Here is a 26,672-nt window from a genome sequence, read left to right on the forward strand (position 1 = left end):
ATTGAGTAATTTGTGGATTACTATCTCTAAGAGTCACGTGGTTTGGAGCTGGATTTACAGCAGGTCCCCGAGTCCTAAATACAGTAAACACACTTTATTGTAGATGTTATTTCTGTTCATTTTCATTGTTGTGGGCTTACTGGGAGACGTTAGTGTCTGAGCTTTTTTTTTAAAAACACACATAGCCTCCTTTGTGGATGATTAGTGCCGCTTAGCAGATATAGACCATAGATTCAGCAAAGCAAAAACCACAACCCCCTCCATTCATAGCCAGATAGACCAGACAAGAATGTTTGTGTAGGCTTTTATAAACTCATCATAGCTCCTCTGGTTGTTTTTACATGTTTGTGTCGACGGTGTGAGATGTGAAATAAGGTTACCGGTGTCAGAAATGGCTTCAGCCTGAAAATGCTGGATCAGGTATCGGCCACGCAGTAGGAAGTGTCTATGTGCAACCCTGCAGATGTGGCTTCCAGATGTTGTAACCCATGTGTGTCATTTGGTTGCACCCTACTGTACACTGGTTCCTCTGTGTTACAGACAGAGGAGTCCCCAGTTTGTAGTTTAGACAAGGTTCCTCAGGCCTGTGATTGGCTGCTGGCCTGTCTCCAGGTAACTCCCCGTTCTGCAAGCTTCACCAATCAACAGCCAGCTCCATGTTCTGTTAATCAAAGTGGACCACAAAGTCGGGGTCTCTTCCCCCTTTTAATGAATGTGTCCCCGCAAAAAAAGTCATGCGTGATTGATGGCGCTGCAGCTGTTTTTATTCCGACCTGCTTGTTCTGTGTGTTTTGTGATCAAACGGTTTTCTGCAGAATCATTTCAAACATTTGATTTTTTTGTTTTGTTTTCATTGCTCATATTTGTCATGAACCTGATTTGTTGTAGCTATTTATGAGCATTTTAGGACGGTGATTATTGTCAAGTTGTTTTGCTCCCTCTTTAAAAACAAACACACACACGAACCCGTTGCTGCGCCGGTTGTAGCTCCGTTGCCGGGTGACCATATGGGACGACAGATGGCTTCCTACCATGCAGCGCCGCGTCTGAATGAGAGAATCAGATCTAATCAGCATTAACACACTAGCAGACACACACACACACACACACACACACACACACACACACACACATCTGAAAACACAAACACCCTTAAACGTGTGCACACGGCTCCTCCAGGCCCTCGGAAGTGAGCTTGATGCCGCTTCTCTCTGAGCACCAACAGTAACACACACTTACTCTGCACACATTCCCATGACAGTGTAATCACACACTCTTCTATCACTAAATGTCTGTCATTACCACAGAGTGTGTCTGTTCACATCCACACACACACACACACACACACACACACGCACACAGGCATCGTGACACTGAAATCATCACCAACACCAAACGCCTTTTTAAACCTCAAATCTTCTGCAAAGCCCCATTATTATTATTATTATTATTATTACAATATGTATTCATGTCTGTTCTGTAATATTTGGGAATGTTAACACTGTGTGATACACAAGTTGCACATTATATTCACACTATTGATCAAACGTTTCCCACGACAACGGGCCTTTGTTATCCATCAGCTACGCGTTCTGCTGCGAAGCCCGGAGACAGAAGACGTGGCTCATGCCCATGTTAATAGCAAAGTCTCTCTCAAACCATTAATCTGATTTACCACAGCGGTATCAACCCAAGATAACGTTGATTTAAGAGGTTTGCTATGATTGGATCAAGGAGGATGCTGAAATAACAAAATCACGACGTGTATTGGAAAAGTGCTCATATACTGATGGTCGTAGCGATTAAAGATTTAAACCAAAAATGGAATTTTTAAGCTCCATTTACATTCACTAGTGTTTAAACCTTCCATATTTGTCTTTAAAAAGAGCCTGAATAGTGCCTGTTGCATCGCTGCTGTGCCGCTTGGTGAAACATTAAAAGACTGCATGACAAAGCCCAGGTCGACCAGCAGGATCGGTCATGCTAGTAGTTTACGCCGCACCCTGCATGTGAGCTGAACTTCAGGTCGTCGGCCTCCTGGCTCGGGAAAAGCCGGCCGAGTTCGTGTGCATCCTTTCTCAACAGGCGACCTTAAACAACACAATGAATCCCCCCACAGTCTGTACAGTACACGACCCTGACCTTTAACCTCCGTGTGTGTGGATTTCCCCACAGTGTGGGATGACTCCTGTTTAGAATGGAAGAAAGTCAAGCCACAGAGCTGTTACAGGAATATGTGTAAATGTATCTCCCCGATATGAATTTGTGTGACGGGACTGAGAGTTTGCACAAGTTGTTCTGCTGGAGGTCATCGACACTTTCTGTCACATGACAAAGACGTAGCCGTGATCTTCAGTCTAACCCCCGTTACCTCTTCTGCTTATCTGATTTCACAGCAGGAAGTCCAGTGTTCCCAGTATCGGTATGAGTGACTATTATGGGAACAGTCACGCAGTGTTAGTAAAAGAAGGATCTTCTCAAGCATGTCAGCTTTTAGAAATTCACTTATTACACCGGCGGAGGAGAATTCATAGAATTTTAATTTAAATCACAAGCAACAAAAACCCTTTTCCTATTCTTAATTTTAACTTTACTTTTTTAGTCGTACTGCGTCAGATTCAGCAAACACTCCTGTCTTCAACGTAAACAAGATGGAGAATAAGTGTGTGTGTTTATTAGTCGTAAATCCAGCATAATTAATGTCTCAATAATCAGATAAATATACAAGTCATGCTGTCAGAGATTGATAAAGCAGAATTGAGGGACCCTGCTAAAGCAAGAAAGAAGAAAAAGATAATAAAAAAAAGATAAAGAAAGATAATGTCGACATAGGTATGAAGTGTGATTCATATTGAAATATAGGTGTGTGTGTGTGTGTCTGTGAGTGTGTGTCCTACAGTGAACTGCTCTAATAAAAAGTAATCCACATGCCCCTCTATTACAGTCATTACTGCTCTATATGACGGCGTTTCCAGCGTTGGTGCTGTTTATTTGGATTTGGCAGCAGAACGACTCGATGACTCGTCCGCTGTTTGTTTTGCTGCCGAATGCTTAAACGACGGCTTCGCTTTTGTTTTGCACGCGTCTCTCATTCATATGTTTTTTTTACACATTTCTTGTTTACGATGTTACTGTCTGTGCTGCAGCTTTCTTGTGTTGCCACGCCGACACATTACCGTAATACTGTAAGTTTGGGGCATCACTCCTGTGGTTTCTAACCTGTGTCTTATCCCGCCGGTGTCTCGTTGTGTAGCCGGGCCACGAGGAGAGAGAGGAGAGTTTGGTACGCCGGCTTGACTTCCTTCTCCCACCGCTAACCAATCAGCTTCGAGCTTTCCCCCTTCACCCGTTTCCCACTCAGCCAATCAAATAAAGCTTTTTGTTACGCGCTCAATATGTGACCAACAGCTGATCGTTTCATATCACATCTGATGCAAACGTCGTAGTAAAGTTTTAAATATTTTTATTATCAATGACCACCTGATGATCAGACGTTGAATCACAGCATTGAGTTGCTAACAGCTGTGATGGTTGCTGACGCTATTGCTGCTGCTGCAAAAGCCTGAAACAATGCTTCCCCCCACATGCCACTTTAATTCATTTTTATAAAACAATTATCCTGGCAAAACTTTTTTAAGGAATTTAGAAAAAATATCCTTTTTTTCCTCCGTCTGTTATACTAATTTATTCACACGGGAGAAACTATGTAAATTAGATTTAGAAAATAGATCTCATTTTCTTTTCTTGTTACTTATTTGCCTCTCAGGGCTTCCATAGGGCATTGAAATAAAAATGATTGTATCTGTACTTATTTAAAGTATCAGATATCTTGTCCCCAAAGAGAAAATTAACGAGAGTGAATACCAGAAATCAGGTAAATATCGGATACTTTCCCTTTTTCAAGCTTTAAAAATAATTTGAATACAATCACAAGACAACAAAGAAAAGTGCAGTGCTTAGTTGTTCTGTATTATTCTGCTTTGCTGTTTTGATTGATTTAAATCATCCCCATTTCCACCCTCAGATACGCCTGTTATCCAAACCGCACACAGGCCGATATTTATTGGCTTTCTGTTTCCTGTCTGCAGCCGAGTAGATTATTCTAGCTTTGCAAAGTCAATTTGGTCACGTAAGATGTTTGTTTTATCCCTGGACCAGCTTCACGGCCCTCAAAATGAATTCTCCACACAGACCCGCTCCGATCAGCCTGCTTTCCGCTCGCGGTGGAAAAATCGCCAGCGCATGACACCTGCCAAAGTGTCATCTTTCTGCCGTGAAGGTCGTTGTCATGGAGACCCCCCCCCTCCATTCACGTCCCGCTCAGCTGGAATGGCTTGTGTTTTCTTCTTTGTGATGTAGCTGCTAAGCTTCTGGGATCCTCGCTGATTCACGCTGCTCACCGGACTCCTGATTAAAAACACACCGTTTTCTGAGAACACCTTCTTTGGTTTTCACGGCTCTTCTTCTTTTCTCTCCTCTCTCTCTCTTCATCTATAGAGGACCATCACGTTAGGTGCTGGAGACCGGCAAGTCATCCAGACCCCCATCGATGACTCACTTCCTGTCAGCGGCAGCACCGTGGCCCAGCTCTTCAGACAGCTTGGTACGTTAACTGTGAACATGGAAACACTGTTTTATTAATACTGTTTGTTTGTTAACTTGGTGAATCAAACTCACTCTGATAAATGTATAAAGTTTTCTACAATAATTGATTTCAGATTTTCTCTCTGTGTAAACTGCTGCTGTTGTATGGAGATCAATCAGGGCCAATATTAAAGTATATTTAACCTGGAAAAAAATACTTTTTTTGTTTGTTTGAATATGTTTTCTAAATTCAAGACCAACACATGAACTTTCAGTTTAAAATGTTTCTTTTTTTTTAATTATCAAACCGTGTGGCCCTAATTTAGCTGCATATTATTACAAAAGTGAAAATTATATAATCTGACAGAATTTCTAGACCTCCATAGAAAGCCTGTTTTTCAGAGGTATCAAAACCCTTAGTAAAAACATTTTTTTAGATTGTTAGTTCGGATGAGGAACTTATTTTTGCTCCGATAGAAGGTGTGATGATGAACTTCCGGACTCTTCTTCCTTCAGGTATCGTCAACGTGTTGTATCTGTTCTGCGCCGCCCTGACGGAGCACAAGATCCTGTTCCTGTCCAGCAGCTACCAGAGACTCACGGACGCCTGCCGGGGCCTGCTGGCCATCATGTTCCCGCTCAAATACAGGTGGGAGACCTCTACCTGGGTGTTCCTCAGGGTTCGTACGGGTACTGGAAATCCTTGAAAACACTTGGATATTAGTGTGGTGTTTTCAAGGTTTGCAAAGTGCTTGGATGTAGAATGAAGGTCTTGAAATGTGTGTTGTATGTGATGACATCTATGATAGAACAGAGAAAAGAAGATCTCCATATTTGAGGGACTGAAAACAGCATTTTCTGACATTTCTTTATGAAAAATGACTTTTGATGATGAACAGATGATGAAAATAGTTGGTGATTATATTTCTGTGGATCTGTTAGTGGAATTAGTTTTCCTTTCATTTGTGGTCCTTCTGTAAAAAGCTGTCTCCAAACATCATGTTGGTTGTTTAGAGGACAATAACATCTCATTTAATGTGATGAACAAGTGACATAATAAGTAGACTGAATACTGACCATTGGATTGGTACACATATGGAGTTTACCACAGCTGGAAGGGGCTGGAAAAGCATGGAAATGCACCTTGAAGTGCTTGAAAAGTGCTTGAATTTGACGTTGGAGAAGGTGGAGGAACCCTGGTTGCTGTTTCATGAGTTCCAGAGGAGCTAAACCTCCTTCCTGTTGTGTTTTTCAGCTTCACCTACGTTCCCATCCTCCCGGGGAAACTTCTAGAAGTCCTGAGCACCCCGACCCCCTTCATCATCGGCGTCAACTCCTTCTTCCGCTCGGAGACTCAAGAACTGGTGAGTTCTTCTTCACTGCTAACAATAAGTCAATTATTAATATTTCCAAGAGGTTCAGTTTCTAAAACTCCCTCCCAACAAATATCTGAACCCCGACGAATCGTCTCCCACGTCCATCAAATACAATCAACATACATTTCCGTATCATTTCAACAATATTTATATCTTTTTTAAACAATTTATTTTCAAGCTAAGGATACTTTTAACATACTTAATTTGAATGACTAATAGCTGTATTTACAATCAATCTTTTCAAGTAACAGAATCTTCTGAGTAAAATAAATAGAGTTCCTTTTTTGGGAAAATGTGCAGAGCAGCCCCCCCTTTTCTCTTTATTCTCTTTATTTAGTGTTTTATTGGATGTTGTTGGCGTTCTAAAAGAGAAAACAAAGTCGGGGTTCGTGCAGAAAAGAACCAGGGATGCAGAAAATGTTTGGCAGCGCACACAAGTCCACTCCATCAGCAACACACACACAGCGAGCATCGCTGCAAATACCCAGCATGCAACGGGTGGAAGGCAGACAAAGTCGGAACACCGGCTGCAATTTTTTAATTTCTTTTATTTTGCACAATTAAAATGCAAAACAGAAACAGAAGAGACAAAACATTTAAACAGTGCAGAGGCATGAAACCCATAGAGGCTCAACTTGAGTAAATCCAGTTCTTTTGAAGATGTTTTCACAGCAATATAAAATAGACGAAATTAAAGTTAAATTAATTTGTGGGTATCGGGCATCATGAGGGAACAAAATGCTATGAAAACATCTGGAGTATTGTTCCAGGTTTAATAAACTCTGACCCGAACGTCTCTTCAGAGGCTCAGCGAACCCTGTCGTGTACTTTTCACCCTCGGCTGCTCGGACAATGCTTGTTTCATGTAAACTCTCACTGACCCATGAAGCACTGGTTTCATCCGCCTCCTAAGAAACCCGCCTCCTGTGCCAACATAGATTATACCAACATATATATTATATATATATATATATATATATATATATATATCATTACAGTGGAGATCAAAGAGAGCAATTAGCTGTTGTCTTATTAAAGCTTGATGAAGGTGTAATGAACCCTGAGACGTCTCACGTCACACAATGAGACGCTGTGTTTGGCACCGTGGTCACGTGACGTGTTCTCAATGTGGGAGGTCGGAGGTTAGCGTCCGACCTGCTGACTGCGTTTTTGCATGTTTGCTTGTTTGACTGCGAAGCGTCCTGTAATGAGCAGCCGATGACGGAGACGACTTTATCCGTCCTCCAGTCGCCGTTATCAGCTCATGTATCGAAGCCCGGCTGCACTTTAACCGTGTGTGTGTGTGTGTGTGTGTGTGTGTGTGTGTGTGTGTGCGTGTGCGTGTGCGTGTGTGTGTTTTCCAGTTGGACGTGATTATCGCTGACCTGGACGGCGGCACGGTGACCATCCCCGAGTGCGTCCACATCTCGCTGCTGCCTGAGCCGCTCCTCCAGCAGACCCAGACTGTGCTCTCCATGGTAAGAGCTGAACACACACACACACACACACAACCAGGGGGTGATGGGAAATCTACATGGGTGGGTGGTTTTCTACCAGGAAGCGGTGCTTTGTGGGACGAGGTGCCGGGAAGCTTTTGAGGGGATTTGTTTTCCTGCATTACTTATTACAGATTGAATTGAGGTTTTGGCGTGAAAGCAACAAAAACAGTATAAAAAAAACAAAATTGGGTGATTAACTTAAGTCCGTTTCATTCATAAGTCACGTGCGTTACAACACGTACAGCGATTTCAGGAAGTAGTCGGACCCCTTCAATGCACTACATCATTCAGAGTGGTGCAGATTTAATTTTTGAATGGATAAAATTGCCATTTGTTGCCTTTCATTATACACACAATAACACATTTTTTTGTGCAAATATATATATATAAATGGACGCAGACCTGGATTTGGGAAATCTATCAAACAGTCAAAGGGGTTTGGATACTTTCTGAAGCCGTTCTGTGATGTTCAACGTCCTCCAGGTTTTTTCAGAAATCGATATCAAGTTTCAAGGGAATGAGACCGGCGTGAAGATTGGCTGTTTCATGGTTTTCTAAAGGGACTCTGATGCTCAGAGGCACTACCACTCTTCTCCACAGAGGGCACCAAAAACAACACGTAACGAAAGATCGTGGTAGCAGCTTCATCGATAAAATGATGCTGTCTCTTAAGGTTATTTTTGTACATCCAGCACGTTTTTTAAATCAGAAAGGCGCAGACATTCACAAAACTTGTTTTTATCGTAAGCATTTTAGTTTTTTTCACAAATATGACAGAAACTTGTAGTTGCAGTTCGGTCTATTAAGTTGAGGCTTGACGCCACCAACTCACCATAACCCCTCACACACTTGGTAGAGAATGTCCTGTCGCGTGCTGCCTTGTTAATATCAAGCACTTTACTGCCTCCTGTGGCCACATCCCCTTCCAGTATTCCAGTTCAAGCCCATTCTGAGAAATGCTTATTTTATCTGTGTAACGTGTGTAAACACATGAGTCTTATTCTTGTATTGATGTGATTCCTTTCATGCTTCCCTAAGTCGCTGCTGTTTACTGTGTGTACGTGTCCAAACGAGCGTGTACATTCTCCATTTTAGCACAAACTAGTAGTGAAGACACTCCATGTTTACAGAATTATACAGCGGCCATAAAAACTCACTCCCCTTCACTTTAGCATGTTTCATTATTTTACTGCCTTGGTGGATGTAATTTGGATTTTATGACACTGATAATGAGGGATAATCTGCAGGCATGCTACCATAGTAGAGATAATTCAGTCTAGACCTTAGATCGTGTAGAAGAAGTGGACGTTGTCATGGTGACATTGGTTTGTGATCTATAGAGCTAGGTGTTAAAGTTAGCTTGGTAGCGACCTGTCAATCAGCAGGTAAGCCCCGCCCCCTAAAGCATCCCCTGCTTTCTGGTCTGGTGGACTCTAAATGGACCATAATGTACTAAATGAACATCATGCTGGATTGAAGAAGACTTGAAACTAGAGATTGAGACCATAAACTCATGTTTACAATGTTTACTGAGATAATACATCAAGAGAGAAGTAGGACCATTTTCTCATAGACTTCTATACAACCAGAGAGGAGTCGCCCCCTGGTGGCCAGCAGAGAGAAGTAGGACCATTTTCTCATAGACTTCTATACAACCAGAGAGGAGTCGCCCCCTGGTGGCCAGCAGAGAGAAGTAGGACCATTTTCTCATAGACTTCTATACAACCAGAGAGGAGTCGCCCCCTGGTGGCCAGCAGAGAGAAGTAGGACCATTTTCTCATAGACTTCTATACAACCAGAGAGGAGTCGCCCCCTGGTGGCCAGCAGAGAGAAGTAGGACCATTTTCTCTTAGACTTCTATACAACCAGAGAGGAGTCGCCCCCTGGTGGACAGCGGAGAGAATGACAGTTTAAAGCCACTCCAGTGTTTGGCTTCACTACACCACTTCTATAAACTTTTCATCAGCATTAAAGTTCTGAATTTGCAGAAACTCAATATTGTAACACGTGAAGCCATTAAGGTAAAAGCAGCTTCTTAAAATGATTAATTTATTATTGATCAGCTGTGAAGTGGATTGCTTTCGGCTCTCTTGATTGAGTCAGTTGTGGGGAAAGCTCCTCCTGGCGTGTCCTCCCTTCCCGGATTGTCTGGTTTATCTGCTGTTGTTGTGATTGCAGTTTAAAAGATGATGATTCACTTTATTAGATTATTGTCTCTGACTAATGCGTTTCTGGTAAAAGAGAAGGTCTTCCTTCTGCTGCTCTAGGGTTGGTTGGAGAAATGAGAAGAAGGAAATAAATCAGAATATTGTCCCAGAATATTGTTTTTAATATATTGCATCACCTCCTGGAGAGATGACGGTGGTTTGATTCCTGTTTTTAATTTGCTAGTGAGCCTAATAGCAGACCCTGATTCAGGATCTGTAAACCCAGTACAAATATTCTCTACATCCCCAACAGCAGCTCATTTGTTCCCACCGTCGGCTGTGTGTCAAAGTGTCCTCCAGTGAGACGTTGAACCTCGACACACTGAACCAGGCTCGAGATGAAGAGGCTGAAAATACATAGTCAGTGTGAGAGCTGGAGGGGGAATCATCCCACGTGTGTTGGTGTGAGTCAGCTGTTCCTGTTGCCTTCTGGCTTCTAACCTGGAGACTCTTGTGTGCTGTGGTTGTTTGTGAGAAGTTCACTGGGTTACGGGTCTGTTGTTTGCACAGATTTATAAACTAGTGACCCGACAGCGGCTCACATAGAGGGTGAACCGGATCAGCCGGTTTGTGCAGGTGGTGTTTGATTTCATTGAGTTGTTTTTGACGGCGTTTCCCAGCGAAAGGGCTGGAAGCTGGTTTGGATCAACGCCGTTGATTCGTCGAGTAGCCACCGTGAAACAGGACTTAGCTGCCGCCGGCCTCTTTTATTACTCAGCAGAGTTAATTCTCGTGTCGTGTTTTGAGAACAAAGGCTTGTTGCCATGGTGGCGTTTGATGACAAGGGTTCTGGATACGTTTCATGTTTCACTTTTCTACATGTTTTTGACCAAAACATAATGTTTCGTCATGCATCTAAACCGTCTCCAACGTTAGAAATAACTAGAGTGAATCACTACTTTTTAAATAAATTTCATATTTGGTCTTTTACGATGCGTAAGCCAGACTACAAGTCGTTTGGTGGGATTTGTGTGTATTTGCTGGTTATTTTCTCTATTGATGGACTAACTGTTTAGTTTACAAGATGTCCAAAGTTGAGGTTTAAAAAGGTTATACCTGCTGGAAACATGAAAAGTCCCTTAATTTCTCTCTTTAACATCTTGACTCAGTTACCCATAATCCCACTGATGCAGTAGAACGGCTGTGAGTCGTAGTCAGACTGACGGTGGCTCCGTGTTTGTTTCTGCAGGTTTTGGATCCGGAGCTGGAGGTGGCCGATCAAGCCTTTCCCCCACAGTCGACACAACCCTCGGCTCTCAAGATCCAGGTGAGAAAAAACGCAGAAATCAGAACGTCTCGGCTTTATAGTCAGGTTTTTTAAATAACGATAACATTAGCTAACTTCATTGAGTATATTCTGTATGTTGATTCACTAGAATTCATGAAGTTTCCCAGACTCTGTGTCCAGTTCAGTTCCTCATTATGTGTGTGTGTGTGTGTGTGTGTGTGTGTGTGTGTGTGTGTGTGTGTGTGTGTGTTTCAGGATAAGGAGATCAGGGGGGTCTTCCTGTGGCTTTTCGCCCGGCTCTTCCAGGGCTACCGCTGGTGTTTACACATCATCCGCATTCACCCAGAACCGGTGATCCGCTTCCACAAGGTCTGTGAAGAACACCTACCATCCCGATCAGCTGTGTGTGTGTGTTTGTTAAAATGCATCAGATTAGCATACTGTGTGTGTTTCTGCAGGCTGCCTTCCTGGGTCAGAGGTCGCTGACGGAGGACGACTTCCTCATGAAGGTGTTGGACGGCATGGCGTTTGCAGGCTTCGTGTCGGAGCGAGGGCCTCCGTACCGAGTCACGGACCTGTTTGATGACGTGAGTTGTGTGTGTGTGTGTGTGTGTGTGTGTGTGTGTGTGTGTGTGTGTGTGTGTGTGTGTGTGTGTGTGTGTGTGTGTGTGTGTGTGTGTGTGTGTGTGTGTGTGTGTGTGTGTGTGTGTGTGTGACTGGTGGGGTAATTAAACACAACCTGGCTCATGTACAGTTGCTGAAATATGAGGTGTCGTGTCTCCACAGCTGGTGGCCAATCACGTGGAGCGGATACGACAAGAGGAAACGTGTCCACACAAAGTCATGAACCACGTGAAGGAGCTGGCCGAGCTGCTCTTCAAAAATGTACGTTCTCTAATGAAAGTTACTTTATATCCTGTTGCTTTCCTGTTCGTCGTACCAGTTTCCTCCTGGGAGACTCTTCCGTTTATTTCTATTTGGTTCTACGTTAATGTTTTTAAGTCGATTTGTATTTGTCCCTACACACAATAAACATGATCTTTATGTATTAAGAAGGAAGAGATCACATCCCTTTCTCTCTCCGTCTTCCCCTTCGTCCCGTCGTCCTTCTCTCCAGGAGAACCCGTACCCTGCCGTGGCGATGCACAAAGTCCAGCGGCCGTCGGAGAACAGTCAGAACGGCGCACAGAGCCGGACGCCGTTCCCCGTGCTGGACGAGGTGGCGGTGCAGCTCTTCATCGACCACGCCGCCGCCAAGCTCAAGAACGTGCCTCCTGTGGTCAAGGCGGAGGTCAAGGGCATGGTGCCATCCGGACCCCCGCTGGGTGAGACTTCAATAGTTGTATTGTAAAAAAAACTCTTCACTCCGGCGGTCCGTCTCACTGTGGGCGGTCAATGAGGGTTAATGAGTTTTGGTGATGATGAACGACGTGTCGTCGCGTCTCCACAGGAGACACCGTGGACAGGAACGGCAGCGTGATGGCGAACAGCGCCCGCAGGCTGGAGGTGGTCAGGAACTGCATCACGTACATCTTCGACAACAAGATGCTGGAGGCCAAGAAGGTAAGAGAGGAAATCTCTTAGTTCATCATTTGTTAAACTGTTTTTGTGAAGTGGTCCCGTGTGTGAGACTCAGCTGCTGTGCTTGTTTTCGTCTCCGTGTCCAGTTGATGCCGGCCGTGCTGCGGGCGTTGAAGGGCCGCGCCGCCCGGCTCTGTTTGACCCAGGAGCTCAACCAGCACGTCCTCCAGAACCGAGCCGTGCTGGACGACCAGCAGTTTGACTACATCGTCCGCATGATGAACTGCACCCTGCAGGTGAGTCTGCAAACACCAGAAAAATCATAAATAAAACATGGGGAATTGAAGCTTGGCGGGAAAACAATGTGGATAGTATTTGAGCAGGCCTACCAGGTTCAGGTCCAGGTCCCTGAAGTGTCGGTGTCCCTCTGGCCTTCACCTTCATAATATCACTCAAAGAGAGACATACAAACCAGGAAGTGACCAAGAAGGAACATAAAACCACTACAGAAAGACGACAAACAGACCAAAATAGTGACTGACAGCAACTATCAACGGGCAAAATCACAAGAGACTCTAAAAGACTACAATGAAACTCAGAAAGACTACAACGAGAAGCAAAAAGGCTTCAAAGAGAAACAAAAAGGCTTCAAAGAGACACTAAATGACTAAAAAGTGTCACAAAATGACCACAAAGAGACTCAAAATGACAAATAGATACAAAACAACTGCATAGAGACTCAGGCGATTATAATAATGCGTAGTGACTTCAAAGTGGGACAATGAAGAGGCTAAACATCTGTAAAGGCTGTCTTATGTCTGGGCCCGATGTTTCATAATCAAAGTCCCATGACCAAAGTACTTGATCAGTAATTAGCCCCAGATGATATATGTTGATGAGTCCTTCACCGCTGTGTTTTCTGTTCCAGGACTGCTCCCACATAGATGAACACGGCATCGCAGCCGCCCTCCTTCCTCTGGTCACAGCCTTCTGCCGAGTAAGTTCACTCACGTTAAATTCAGCCCCGACCACAGCTAAGAGCCCCGAAAGCCACCAAGAATCCGCCGTTCCCTCGCCGTGGTTTTACAATGGATTAAGTGGGGGGTCCTTAGTGGTGCGAGCTGTTCTGAGGCCGGTGGGATGTCTGAACATGAATACTTCTGAATGTAATTTAAACAGGCTTTCCCCCCTCATAAAAAGTCTCTTCCTGTTTTTGTCTGGCAGAAAATGGGCGCGGGCATCACTCAGTTTGCCTACAGCTGCGTACAGGAGCACATGGTGTGGACCACCATGCAGTTCTGGGAGGCCATGTTCTACAGCGACGTCCAGAGCCACATCCGAGCTCTGTACCTGGAGACGGAGGAGGGGGAGCAGCCCAACGGCTCTGTGAGCACGCCTACCTTACACTCGCTTAACGAGACTGTAGGGTGATACATCGCTAACGAGCCTCCCTTTCTGATTGGTTCCTCAGGAGCAGCAGGACGCGGCGGGCGACGCGAGGGAGGTCAGCGCCCTGGAGCTGGCGTCGGAGCAGAGCCGGCTGTGGCCGACGCTCAGCAAGGAGCTGCAGACGGAGCGCGTGCAGAAGGAGGAGAGCACGGTGTTCAGCCAGGCCATCCACTACGCCAACAGGATGAGCTACCTGCTGCTGCCGCTGGACACCAGCAAGAACCGGCTGCTCAGGAGCTCCGGCCTCGGAGACGTGGAGAGCGTCAGCAACAGCTACGTCACCAACAGGTAGGGGCCTAATGGGGGGTCAGAGGGGCCGGCGTCAGGGGTCAGAGGGACCGGCATCGGGGACTTTAAAGGGGTCAGAGGGGCCGGCATCAGGGACTTAATGTTATTAGTATTGTTATTATTATTGTTACTATTATTATTCTTTTTTATTTTATTTTATTTTTCTTATTTTTTTATTTATTCAGTTGTAGCTTCGTTTTTCATATTATCCCCTTGATATTAATTCCTGATGTCCACACACACACACACACACACACACACACACACACGCACACACACACACACACACACACACACACACACACACTGTGAATGAAATCTAAGAGACTCAGGATCCACTCGTGGTCTCTCAGAAGAGGAAGAGGAGGAAGTGACTCTGACAGACAGACTGCTGTAAATCCGAACGCTGGTGGTTGATCATCTAGAATTGTCTCCTCTCTTGCAGTATTGCCGGCAGCATGGCGGAGAGCTACGACACGGAGAGCGGCTTCGAGGACGCCGAGAGCTCCGACGTGGCGAACTCCGTGGTGCGCTTCATCAACCGCTTCGTGGACAAAGTGTGCAACGAGAGCGGCGTGACCAACGAGCACCTGAAGGCCCTGCACACCATGATACCAGGTACGCTGGTCCTCTCTGCACCAGAGAGCACCCAGACTGCAGCCTCCGTCCTCCGCCTTCAACCCTCCTCTCTCTTTGCAGACATCGTTCAGATGCACATCGAGACGTTGGACGCCGTCCACAGGGAGAGTAAGAGGCTGCCTCCCATCCAAAAGGTAACCAATTCCTATTTTTACGTCCCACTGGACAAAGGCCGCCCAGAACCCCGGCCAGCCTCGCCCACTCCCCTCTCCGCCATTCCCTACAGCTCTGACTCACAGTGTCACAGCAGGTACGTCCACCCCCCCCCCCCCCTCCAGCCGCCGGAGACAGAACCTGTGTGACTCACAGCACGCCAGAGCAGTGCATGCTGGGTGACTTCTCCCCCCTTTGTCGTGCCGTTTGGTCTGCGAGGCTCTGAGGGGGGGAGCTCCTGCAGAGCCGAGTGCCTTCAGTGTGTGAAGGGTGTCGTAGCTGCTTGTTTCCTCTAAAGACTCCCCCTCCCTCCCTCCCTCCCCGGGAATGTCTTTCCTCCCCGCCTCTGACCTCACAATGTCCCGTCAGCAGTCCCTGGTGTGGCATGCCTGTCGTGAGCAGGATCGTGGAGTTAAATGCCCAGAGAGGAAACTGTGCTCCGGTTCTGTTGTGGTCCTGCAGCTGGATGTGTGGGCTTTAGGAGTGTTGCGTAACAGAAACGGGTTACCGAACTTGTAATACGTTTCCTGTCGGAGGTGGAGTTCCTTAGGAAGCTCTCCGGGCCTCAATGGGGGGAGGGGGGGGCAGGAAGTGACGTAAAAAAGGGCGAGGAGGACAATGTTTCATACTGTTGGTATTCAGAAGAGCTCAAGGCCTCAAGCTTTGGATTCCTCGGGCTCATAACACGACAGTATTTAACAAACAAGAAAGGAAATATGAAATGAACGTCCAATCGCATAAACACACCCGAATTAATATTATACATTTCTTTTTTGTATATTTATCTTTTGTGACATCGTGTCGGCCAAGATCCCAGCGTCCCAGATCATGTTGAAAACATTTCAACGTCATTTCTTTGCTCTGGACCGTTCATCCAGCCAGTAGCCTCAGCATGCTTATGAATGCATGAGCTTTTGAGGAGTGAAGTGGTTGTTTGGCCATGAAAATGAAAAACTACATCACCCTTTCTGACGGGGAAGCTGTTAATAATAATAAATATATATATTTTAGGATATGTGCTCATTAATCTCCCTCCTCTCTGTCTGTCTCTTTGCAGCCCAAGCTGCTGAGGCCCACGCTGTTGGCCGGCGAGGAGCTCGTCATGGACGGCATGCGGGTCCACTTGGTCCCTGACGGCCGCGAGGAGGCCACGGGGCTGATGGGAGGTCCACCTCTGCTCCCCGCCGAGGGCGCCATCTTCCTCACCACCTACCGGCTCATCTTCAAGGGCACGCCCAACGACCCGCTGGGTGAGAGTCCTCTACACCCTGCTCTCTGTCTGTGGGTCCTCTAAACCCTGCTCTCTGTCTGTGGGTCCTCTACACCCTGCCCTCTGTCTGTGGGTCCTCTAAACCCTGCTCTCTGTCTGATTAAACCCTGCTCTCTGTCTGTGGGTCCTCTACACCCTGCTCTCTGTCTGATTAAACCCTGCTCTCTGTCTGTGGGTCCTCTTAACCCTGCTCTCTGTCTGTGGGTCCTCTAAACCCTGCTCTCTGTCTGTGGGTCCTCTAAACCCTGCTCTCTGTCTGTGGGTCCTCTAAACCCTGCTCTCTGTCTGTGGGTCCTCTAAACCCTGCTCTCTGTCTGTGGGTCCTCTAAACCCTGCTCTCTGTCTGTGGGTCCTCTACACCCTGCCCTCTGTCTGTGGGTCCTCTAAACCCTGCTCTCTGTCTGATTAAACCCTGCTCTCTGTCTGTGGGTCCTCTAAACCCTGCTCTGTATGTGGGTCCTCTAAACCCTGCTCTCTGTCTGATTAAACCCTGCTCTCTGTCTGTGGGTCCTCTAAACCCTGCTCTCTGTCTGTGGATCCTCTAAACCCTGCTCTCTGTCTGTGGGTCCTCTAAACCCTGCTCTCTGTCTGTGGGTCCTCTAAACCCTGCTCTCTGTCTGTGGGTCCTCTAAACCCTGCTCTCTGTCTGATTAAACCCTGCTCTCTGTCTGTGGGTCCTCTAAACCCTGCTCTCTGTCTGTGGGTCCTCTAAACCCTGCTCTCTGTCTGTGGGTCCTCTAAACCCTGCTCTCTGTCTGATTAAATCCTGCTCTCTGTCTGTGGGTCCTCTAAACCCTGCTCTCTGTCTGTGGGTCCTCTACACCCTGCTCTCTGTCTGTGGGTCCTCTACACCCTGCTCTCTGTCTGTGGGTCCTCTACACCCTGCTCTCTGTCTGTGGGTCCTCTACACCCTGCTCTCTGTCTGTGGGTCCTCTACACCCTGCTCTCTGTCTGTGGGTCCTCTAAACCCTGCTCTCTGTCTTCCTCCTGCAGTGGGTGAGCAGGTGGTGACTCGCTCGTTCCCCATCGCCTCTCTGACCAAGGAGAAGAGGATCTCGGTCACGTTACCGATGGACCAGTTCGTCCAGGAGGGTCTACAGCTCCGGTCCTGCACCTTCCAGGTACTCTCAGATCCTCAAACCCTGATCCACAACGATCCAGTCCCTCGTACCCTGGTCTCTAAATGTCACCCTTCCTCTGTGCGTCCGTAGCTGATGAAGATCGCGTTCGATGAGGAGGTGGCCTCGGACCTGGCGGAGGTTTTCAGGAAGCACATGCACAAGCTGCGCTACCCTCAGCACGTCCAGGGCACCTTCGCCTTCACCGTGGGTCAGTGTGGGAAGATGGTGGTGGAGCACAAGACCAAGGACAAGAACCAGTCCCTCAAGTAAGCAGCCGTCGGGTGCTTCGTGCATATTGATGTTATTGGGTTATTATGGGCTGAGTTAAACCTCAGTCTGTCTACAGCTATTCTTAGCTGGTGTCACTGCAAATCAGCTTAAAAAGCACACAAGCCAAACAACCTGGCTGCATCGACCTCTAACTCCTGCTCTGCTGATGTGTATGTTGTATTTGTGTATAGACACTTTTTAGAGGTGCTATATAAATAAAGTTATTATTATTATTATTTAGCTTTGCCATGTAGCATCAAATGTGAGTTCCTTGAAGAACCTAAAGCTGCAGCCACAACTTGACTTAATGTTTTTGTATCCTACCTTTTTAGTTTCCTGTCTGTTTATTTTGATTTGTTTCTTCATTATTCAAAGTCTTAGCCACCAACTCTCCCACACACACACACGTACACACACACACACGTACACACACACACACACACACACACACACACACACACACACACACTTTCCTTTCTGAGGAATGAAAGGCCATGGGAGAAGCCTTTGAATAATTCATTAGTGGAAAATGTGGCAGCCGTTTTATCGTCCCTGTTGTTTCCATCGCTGCACTGTTGTGTGCAAAAATAACCCCCCCTCCTCCATTCAGACGTATGAATTAACACTGAAGGCGTTGAGTCAGATGCCACAGATGTAAATTCACATTTCTGTGCTAAGAGACCCAACAGGAAGTGGATTGTTGATTAAAAAACGTTCCCTTTTCTTTCTCCCTCCTTGTCTTCTGTCAGGACGCTCTCCAAAAATCTGGTGAAGAGCGCCAAGAGGACCATCGGCCGGCAGTACGTGACCCGGAAGAAGTATTCCCCCCCCACCTGGGAGAACAGGAGCAGCTTCCAGTTGGAGCTGGACGAGGATGAAATCTCAGGTAGTCACCGTTCCGTGTATAACGTGAAACTTTCAAACCATCAGAAAGCCATTTCTTCGTTTCACACACAAGTTAAAGTTCACTAAATCCGTCCCGTTTCACTTCCACAGTTTCCGAGGAGGTGGACCAGAGCTCCCTCACCCTCTCCTCCACCATCCGCTCGTCCGACAGACAGACCATGAGCAACGTCGTGGAGCGCGCCTGTTGCCGTGACTACCAGCGTCTGGGCCTGGGCACGCTCAGCAACAGCCTGACGCGCTCGAAAAACGAGCCGTTCAGGATTTCCACCGTCAACCGCATGTACACGGTCTGCAGGAGGTGAGAGGTCGCCGGAGGACGTGATGGCAGGGTGACTTCTGCAGTGTGTAATACTGTGTGTGTGTGTGTGTGTGTGTGTGTGTGTGTGTGTGTGTGTGTGTGTGTGTGTGTGTGTGTGTGTGTGTGTGTGTGTGTGTGTGTGTGTGTGTGTGTGTGTGTGTGTGTGTGTGTGTGTGTGTGTGTGTGTGTGTGTGTGTGTGTGTGTCACAGCTACCCCGGCCTGCTGATCGTGCCTCAGAGCATCCCGGACACGACCATCCAGAGAATCTGTCGCTGCTACCGGCAGAACCGCTTCCCCGTCGTCTGCTGGAGGAACTCGCGAACCAAGGGCGTCCTGCTGCGGTCCGCAGGCCTTCACGCCAAGGGGGTGGTGGGCTTCTTCAAGTCCCCCAACGCCCCCTCATCAGGTAGAGAGAGATTTTTATATTGAAAAAGCTTATTTTAGATCATTATTTTGTATGTTTTATTTGTATCTTGTTTTTGTTTCTTTGATTAATGTCTTGTACGGTGTCATTGAGTGCCAAAAAAGGCTCCTTTTGAGTAAAATGAATGATATTTATTATGATTATTATAAAAGATGAGATGCATTTTGTGAACTGGTGCAGCTGTAAGAGTAAAGGTGTTTGTCCCCGTGCAGTGCCCTCGCAGGCCGACTCCACCAGTCTGGAGCAGGAGAAGTACCTGCAGGCCATCATCAGCTCCATGCCCTCCTACAGCGAGACCAGCGGCAGGAACACGCTCAGCGGCTTCACCTCCACACACATGAGCACCTCCGGTGGGTCACCTGACACGCTGACCCGGGAACGGTTCAGGCTTCACAGGGCTCTTAAAGGGACACTTCTGCATGAAGCGTTGTGTGTTAGAAACCCGGTAGTGTGTTTGAATGTCGTCATCGTTCCCTCGTTTCAGACCGAGATCTCCGTGTTTCTGTTCTGGAAAAGAGCCTCCGATGACGCAAACATCCTCATGTTGCATCATCGGAGGCTCTTTGATTAGAGGGGCGGAGACTACAGACCTGTTAGAGACCTGTGGTGGACCCACTGAGACGTTAACGGTCTCTTCCTCGTCCACAGACTCGTCGGACAAGCTCCGGCAGCCGAAGATCGGCGCCCTGATGAAGCAGGTGATGGGCACCAAGGAGGACGTTCCTGGGACGTTCAGCCGAGGAGGTGAGTCGGCGTGGGCGTGTCCTCTCAGCTCCCGTAGCTCCTCTGTTAGCTGTCACACTTCCTGGTGTTTACATTCGTTCCCATGAAACCGGGACGATGTTTTTTAGTAGAAGCATCGTTGTTGTTGTTGGTTAACTGGCCATCTCTGTCGTTTGACCTCAGCTCTGGGTCAAAGGGCGAAAGTCATCTCCCTGTCTCAGCCCAAAGTGTCTGGCAAGGCCAGGAACTCCCCTAGAGGTACAGTAGGCCACGCCCCCCTCCGCCCCGCCCCTCCTGTCTAACCAATCAGAGCTCTTTAACAGTAGTGTGTTTGCCGTGGCTCCTGACCTCTGCAGATGTCCGTGTCCATCGGAGAGCCGCTGCCGGTGCATGCAGCTGCTGCAGCTCTCCGACGTCTTCTCTGTCCTTTCCTGTTTGATTCTTCTCTCTGTTGAATGTCAGCAGCATTTAGACTCCTCGTCCTCGTCGTCATGGCGATGTGACGGGGACTTTCAGTCCTTTCTGCCTGGGTTTGCCAGCATGGCTAGTGGTAGTGGACGTCATGCACATCAGTGTGTTTTTATTAAAGGATCATTTCGATCCTGGACATGGAAATGACGTCCACGTAGCGTTTTGATTGTCACGATTCCCCCTGAAGATGCTACTGTGTGTGTGTGTGTGTGTGTGGATGGCAGGGAAGTGGGGCAGTATCCGGGGCAGCGGGCGTCTAAGTGCCTACAACCCCGACGTGGGGACGCGTCTGGCGGGGAAAGAGTCTCCACAGCCCAACGGAGGGCCGAGCGAGGCGCTGTTCCTCCGCCAGCAGAAGGCCTACCTCTACATCATCGGGGACAAGGCCCAGCTCAAGGTAACGCACCGAGTCATGTGACCTTTAAGGGTCAACTCATCAGCTCCACCTCTTCTGTTTCTGTTTGTTAACATTATTATTACTGTTATTATTATTATTGCTATGATCATTATCTTTCATTATTAGTAGTTATTATTATTACTATTTTTTATTATTTTCACATTTTTAATTATATTCAGTTGTAGCTTCGTTTTTCATATTATCCCATGTTTTTTTCTTGATATTAATTCCTGATGTAGACACACACACACACACACACACACACACACACACACACACACACACACACACACACTGTATTGTCCTGTATTGCATCTTAAGTTGCCGTTGTGTCCAGGGGGGGAAGCAGGACTCGTTCCAGCAGTGGGAGGTGGTTCCCATCGAGGTGTGCGACGTCCGGCAGGTGAAGAACAGCTTCAAGAAGCTGATGAAGGCCTGCGTGCCGAGCTCCTCGACCTCCGACCCCAACATGAGCTTCCTGCGCTGCCTGGAGGAGTCTGAGTGGATGGCCCTGGTTAGTCCTTTGCTTTTGGACGTTTTACTGCTCATTCCGTGGCGGTGTTCTCACCCAGCACCCTTGGGTGTCTCTCTCCAGCTCCACAGGGTGCTGCAGGTGTCGGTGCTGGTGGTGGAGCTTCTGGACTCGGGCTCGTCGGTGATGGTCAGCCTGGAGGACGGCTGGGACGTCACCACGCAGGTTCGACCGCCACATTAGTCCCCAAACTGTCCTCGTTTCTAGGCTCGGTGCCAACCTCAGGGCTCTTAGGGTGCTGGAAATCCTGGAAAACACTTGAATTTTAATGTGGTGTTTTCCAGGTTTGAAAAGTACTTGGATGTAGACTAAAGGTCTATAAATGTGTGTTGTATGTGATGACATCTATGATAGAACAGAGGAAAGAAGATCTCCATATCTGAGGGACTGAAAACAGCATTTCCTGACATTTCTTTATGAAAAATGACTTTTGATGATGAACAGATGATGAAAATAGTTGGTGATTATATTTCTGTGGATCTGTTAGTGGAATTAGTTTTCCTTTCATTTGTGGTCCTTCTGTAAAAAGCTGTCTCCAAACATCATGTTGGTTGTTTAGAGGACAATAACATCTCATTTAATGTGATGAACAAGTGACATAATAAGTAGACTGAATACTGACCATTGGATTGGTACAAATATGGAGTTTACCACAGCTGGAAGGGGCTGGAAAAGCATGGAAATGCACCTTAAAGTGCTTGAATGTGACTTTGAGAAAGTGGAGGAACCCTGGACCCTGTGCTGTGTGTGCAGGTGGTGTCTCTGGTGCAGCTGCTGTCCGATCCGTACTACCGGACCTTCGACGGCTTCCGGCTGCTGGTGGAGAAGGAGTGGCTGTCGTTCGGCCACCGCTTCAGCCACCGCGGCGCTCAGACGCTGGGCAGCCAGAGCAGCGGCTTCACCCCCGTCTTCCTGCAGTTCCTGGACTGCGTGCACCAGGTGGGTCCTGCAGCGCTGCATGTTGAGGTTCAATCACTGTGATGCCCCTAAAAAAGGGAGGTCAGAGGTCAGCATCAGGACTGCACCGTTTAGTACTTTCAGATTTAGAGTTTTATTCAAGTTTTTAGCCGTTTGTACAGTTCATGTGAATCCGGCACGAACCCGCCCCTTCAAACCGGACTGACCCGTGTCCCCCCCCCCCCCCCAGATCCACCTCCAGTTCCCCATGGAGTTTGAGTTCAGTCAGTACTACCTGAAGTTCCTGGCCTACCACTACGTGTCCAACCGCTTCCGCACCTTCCTGCTCGACTCTGACTATGAACGCATCGAGCTGGGTGAGAACAACACAGCTCCATCTCCAGCATCTGTGTGTGTGTGTGTGTGTGTGTGTTTCTGACCAGGTGTGTGTGTGTGTGTGTATGTGTGTGTGTGTGTGTGTGCAGGAGTCCTGTATGAGGAGAAGGGAGAGAGGAAAAGCCCTCAGGTGTGCAAGTCTGTGTGGGACTACATCGACAGACTCAACAAGAAAACACCCGTCTTCTACAACTACATGTACTCTCCGGAGGACGAGGAGGTGAGGCTCACTTCCTGTTCACACACACACACACACACACACACTTGTACCAGCCTAATAGCTTTGGAGATGCAGCCTCACCATGATTACTAGCGAGGACCCGGGTCCTTTTGAAGACCGCAACAGCCGAAACGAGAGATTCTGGTCTGCTGAGGAGTTCCCGTTTCCGTTGCTCTTGAATACATTTAAGGAAGCGTTGATGAGTTGGTGAGTTTCTGACGTGAGTGTTGGTGTTTCCCAGGTGCTGCGGCCGTACACCTTCAACTCCAACCTGAAGGTGTGGGACTTCTACATGGAGGAGACGCTGTCCGAGGGCCCCTCCTACGACTGGGAGCTGAGGGGCCGGCAGGAGCGCGTGGCGGCGGCGGAGGAGGCGCCAGAGAAACCCGACGGCGGCGGCGGGCCCAAGTCGCAGCGGTGCGTGGTGTGGCCGTGCTACGACAGCCTTAGCAAGGTGGTGCCCGACGCCATCACCAAGCTGCTGCAGGACCTGCAGAGCCTGGAGGCGGAGCTCGGCCAGACGTCGGAGAAGTGGAAGGACACGTGGGACAAGATCAAGACGGCTCAGAGGACCGAGGCCAAACTGGAGAGCAAGGTAAGACCGAGGGTTCAATCCTCCTGCAGTGTGGATGTCAAGTAAAAGTCAAGGTGATGAAATGTGGACATCTAGTGGTGAAAAAGCAGAATGCAGCCAAGAACTCAAAGTGTTTTTAGATCCAAATCAAGCACAATTTTTAAAATACACTGAGGTTTTTCTGCTTCCTTCTTTCCAAGCAGTTTGTTTTTTAACGTCTTCTTCCTCTGCAGCCGTCGTTCTCCAGCTCCCTGCTGATGTCGTCCAACCTGAGCCACCAGCGGCGTTCTCAGGGCGTCTACCTGCAGGAGAGCGGCGTGGGCTCCTCCATCAACCTGGCGCTGGACTGCGAGGCCAGCGCCACCTCCACGCCCGTCGCCGGGCGGCCCAGCACCAGCACGCTGTACAGCCAGTTCCAGAGCACCGAGAGCGAGAACAGGTCTGTGACCCAAAAAACCCGTCGGCTCTAACGAGGATCCGTACGTTCGTTAAACAAACCCTGTTTCTCCCGTCAGGAGTTTCGAAGGCATCCTGTTCAAGAAAGGGGCGTTGCTGAAACCATGGAAACCGCGGTGGTTCGTGTTGGACAAGACCAAACACCAGGTGAGACAGAGGGGTGATTTAATTAATAACAATGTGCTCGGTGGGAGGTGTGTGTGACGAGGCGTCCCTCTGCCCCCCCAGCTGAGATACTACGAGACCCGACAGGACAAAGAGTGCAAAGGAGTGATCGAGCTGGCCGACGTGGAGTCCGTCACCCCGGGAACGCCGACCATGGGAGCGCCCAAGAACATCGAGGAGAAAGCCTTCTTCGATGTGAGCTCACCGGCCTTTATTTAAATCAGTCAGAGGTACCGAGAGCAAGCTGGAGCCTGATTGGTCGGCTGTCGTTGGCTAAACCTTCGGGACATTTCTGACAAACTTCACAGAAAGTTTTTATCCAATAGGAAAAATAATAACAAAGAATAATAGTTGGGTTTCATCCATTGAATTAAAAAAAAACCTTCACAAAGTATCAGTTGTATTTTATTTATTTATCATATTTATGCAGGGTGACGTTATCATTTAATGATCATTTTATTTCAGATTATTTGATTATTTTAAAATAAACCCTGATAATTATCGGGAAAATATCATGAATCACAATTATTGTGGCACACAGTGATGTCATCCTCTCTGCGTGAGTATTAATCCCTCTCCCGTCGTCTTGCAGCTGAAGACGACCAAACGGGTGTACAACTTCTGTGCCCAGGACAGCCTGAACGCCCAGCTGTGGATGGACAGCGTCCAGAACTGCCTGTCGGACGCCTAACGAGGGCGGAGCAACCGGGAACGAAGGAGCGGCGCCGCGGTGCGCCTGACGGACGTCTCTGCCCCCCCGGGGGTCCGATCCCAGCGGAGCAAAGGGAGGGGGGGGGGGGCCTTTCACCACTTAAGCTCTGTTCTGTTCGCTAGTGTTGAACTAATAACCTTGCGTCACAACGTTTCAGTGTTTTTGTTATAAAAAATGAAAATGTAAAAAAAACCAATCCGTGAAGAACCACTCGGCTGCAGCCTCCCTCGTCCCGTCTGACCACTACGAGCCGGATGTCATATTACAGCACGTTTTCTCTGTGGGGGGGGCCAGCATGAAGATCCTTCCAGACCCCCCCCCCCCCCTCCTAGTGACCCCCTTTAAAACACTCCAGGGAGGACGAAGGAGCCGCTGGGGGAAAGGATCTCTGATATCTAAGTGGAGGGGGGGGGGGGGGGGGACTCCTCAACGGTTCATGAAGGATTTCCTTTTTTTTTTTTTTTTTTTTTTTTTCACAAAAAATCTCAAATTCGTACCAGATGAACGGTCGTCGGCGGCGACGGCGACATACTGTGAAAGCCACGACATGGGGTGGCGGAGATCAAACGGAGGAGCCGAGCGGAGTCCGTCAGGTAGCGAGTGTGTCGGTGAACTGTCACTGAGAGTGTTTACAACGCCCCTCCCCCTCAAAGATAAACTCCTCCCCCTGTTTTTTATAATCAACCACTATTAACACTCAGACTCTTTAAGGAAACGAGGAGGGATTTATTTTGTAGTGATATCTTTAAAGAAAAAAAATCTATGGAAGGAAGAAGAGCCGGCAGGTGGACGATCCAGAGAGGAGGGATACTAATGAACATGAGTGATATTATGGGATGCTTCACAGAGACTGCAGTTTGTTTGTTCTTTTTTAAAGAGGTTTGGAAACTGGATGTTTTTTTGTGAAAGGTCAAGTCTGTTTTCTTTCCAACCGAGTTCTCATTCTCACTATGGATGTGCTGAAGTCACGTGATCAACAAAGAGCTCATCTTTACATTAATTGGCCGGTGCAACCAGCTGTGTGAGGTTTATGGTCAACGAGCCGGCACCTGATTGGTTAGCCGGCTGGTCGCCATGGAAATAGATCCCTTTGCAGCTTTAGCTCCCGAAGCTAACAAAGGGAGCTATACTTCCTGTGTTCATTATGGGAAGCTTTTTTTCGGGAGGTCTCACACCGCCGTCGTCGTCAAGGAAACCTCAGAAAATCACCGGAGAATCAGTCGCATCTGTGGGAATAAGAGTCTGGTTGGAAAGACGGATGGATCTGTCTGCAAGGATGCTGGAACGGGGGGAGTCACCCAGACGTGTGTGTGTGTGTGAGTGTGTGTGTGCGAGTGTGTGTGCATGTGTGTGTGTGTGTGTGTGTGTGCAAGTGTGTGTGCGTGTGTGTGAGTGCCGGTCCCAAGAATACTCCATCATCAACCTGCGTCTCAAGGCCTGAGGCGTTCAGGGTCACACTTCCTGTTCCAGATCATGTCGGAGAGTAACAGTACGTTCAGCTGGACGGTTTCAAACATCAAGCCCCCCCCCCCCCCCCCCCCACACACACACACACCACTCTGACCCACACTCTTTAACCCTGCTTTGTAAAATAAGGTTCTACTGCTGTCTGTTTGTCGAACTTAAAATTTGAAATTGTAGATTTCTTTTTTTTTTTTGTGTCTAATAACTCCTTTGTATATACTACTCCAGATTTGTATGTAACGTTTATGGTAGTAATTTATTTAACTTGTCTCCTCAGTAAGAAAGTTCCTCAAGCACCACTTTATTTTTAAATTAGGAATCCAATGTGCCATTTGTTTATTTCTGTATTAATGTGACTAATGCTTTTTTTTTTAAATGTACAAGTAAAACCCTCAATTACCCTCTTTTTTTTTTCTTTCTTTTTTTTTTTT

The 26,672-nt window shown here is 47.6% G+C and overlaps 1 protein-coding gene across 4 annotated transcripts in view; it reads left to right on the top strand.

Annotated features, from left to right (window-relative positions):
* sbf1 (SET binding factor 1) overlaps positions 1–26,672 on the top strand; it is a 46,622-nt gene extending 19,950 nt beyond the window's left edge. The window contains exons 1-38 of one of the 4 annotated variants that reach the window (XM_084038345.1): positions 433–612; positions 3,254–3,283; positions 4,498–4,603; positions 5,101–5,233; positions 5,840–5,948; positions 7,325–7,438; positions 10,856–10,933; positions 11,150–11,263; positions 11,353–11,481; positions 11,681–11,779; positions 12,012–12,219; positions 12,345–12,457; positions 12,562–12,711; positions 13,344–13,412; positions 13,640–13,801; positions 13,887–14,152; positions 14,598–14,770; positions 14,852–14,925; positions 16,002–16,194; positions 17,208–17,335; positions 17,426–17,601; positions 18,355–18,491; positions 18,602–18,809; positions 19,020–19,216; positions 19,447–19,584; positions 19,883–19,978; positions 20,141–20,215; positions 20,653–20,825; positions 21,163–21,339; positions 21,421–21,522; positions 22,111–22,296; positions 22,505–22,631; positions 22,740–22,870; positions 23,112–23,465; positions 23,678–23,883; positions 23,960–24,047; positions 24,129–24,260; positions 24,658–26,672. In XM_084038345.1, coding sequence (XP_083894471.1) covers positions 448–612; positions 3,254–3,283; positions 4,498–4,603; positions 5,101–5,233; positions 5,840–5,948; positions 7,325–7,438; positions 10,856–10,933; positions 11,150–11,263; positions 11,353–11,481; positions 11,681–11,779; positions 12,012–12,219; positions 12,345–12,457; positions 12,562–12,711; positions 13,344–13,412; positions 13,640–13,801; positions 13,887–14,152; positions 14,598–14,770; positions 14,852–14,925; positions 16,002–16,194; positions 17,208–17,335; positions 17,426–17,601; positions 18,355–18,491; positions 18,602–18,809; positions 19,020–19,216; positions 19,447–19,584; positions 19,883–19,978; positions 20,141–20,215; positions 20,653–20,825; positions 21,163–21,339; positions 21,421–21,522; positions 22,111–22,296; positions 22,505–22,631; positions 22,740–22,870; positions 23,112–23,465; positions 23,678–23,883; positions 23,960–24,047; positions 24,129–24,260; positions 24,658–24,756 — 5,415 coding nt within the window. In that variant the 5' untranslated portion in view covers positions 433–447 and the 3' untranslated portion in view covers positions 24,757–26,672. Of the gene's footprint in view, positions 1–432; positions 613–3,253; positions 3,284–4,497; positions 4,604–5,100; positions 5,234–5,839; positions 5,949–7,324; positions 7,439–10,855; positions 10,934–11,149; positions 11,264–11,352; positions 11,482–11,680; positions 11,780–12,011; positions 12,220–12,344; positions 12,458–12,561; positions 12,712–13,343; positions 13,413–13,639; positions 13,802–13,886; positions 14,153–14,597; positions 14,771–14,851; positions 14,926–16,001; positions 16,195–17,207; positions 17,336–17,425; positions 17,602–18,354; positions 18,492–18,601; positions 18,810–19,019; positions 19,217–19,446; positions 19,585–19,882; positions 19,979–20,140; positions 20,216–20,652; positions 20,826–21,162; positions 21,340–21,420; positions 21,523–22,110; positions 22,297–22,504; positions 22,632–22,739; positions 22,871–23,111; positions 23,466–23,677; positions 23,884–23,959; positions 24,048–24,128; positions 24,261–24,657 lie in introns of those variants that run through there. The other 3 variants (XM_084038342.1, XM_084038344.1, XM_084038343.1) reach the window with 3 other exon arrangements.

The sequence above is a fragment of the Eutrigla gurnardus genome (genome assembly GCF_963514095.1).
Source record: "Eutrigla gurnardus genome assembly, chromosome: 21".
NCBI lineage: Eukaryota > Metazoa > Chordata > Actinopteri > Perciformes > Triglidae > Eutrigla > Eutrigla gurnardus.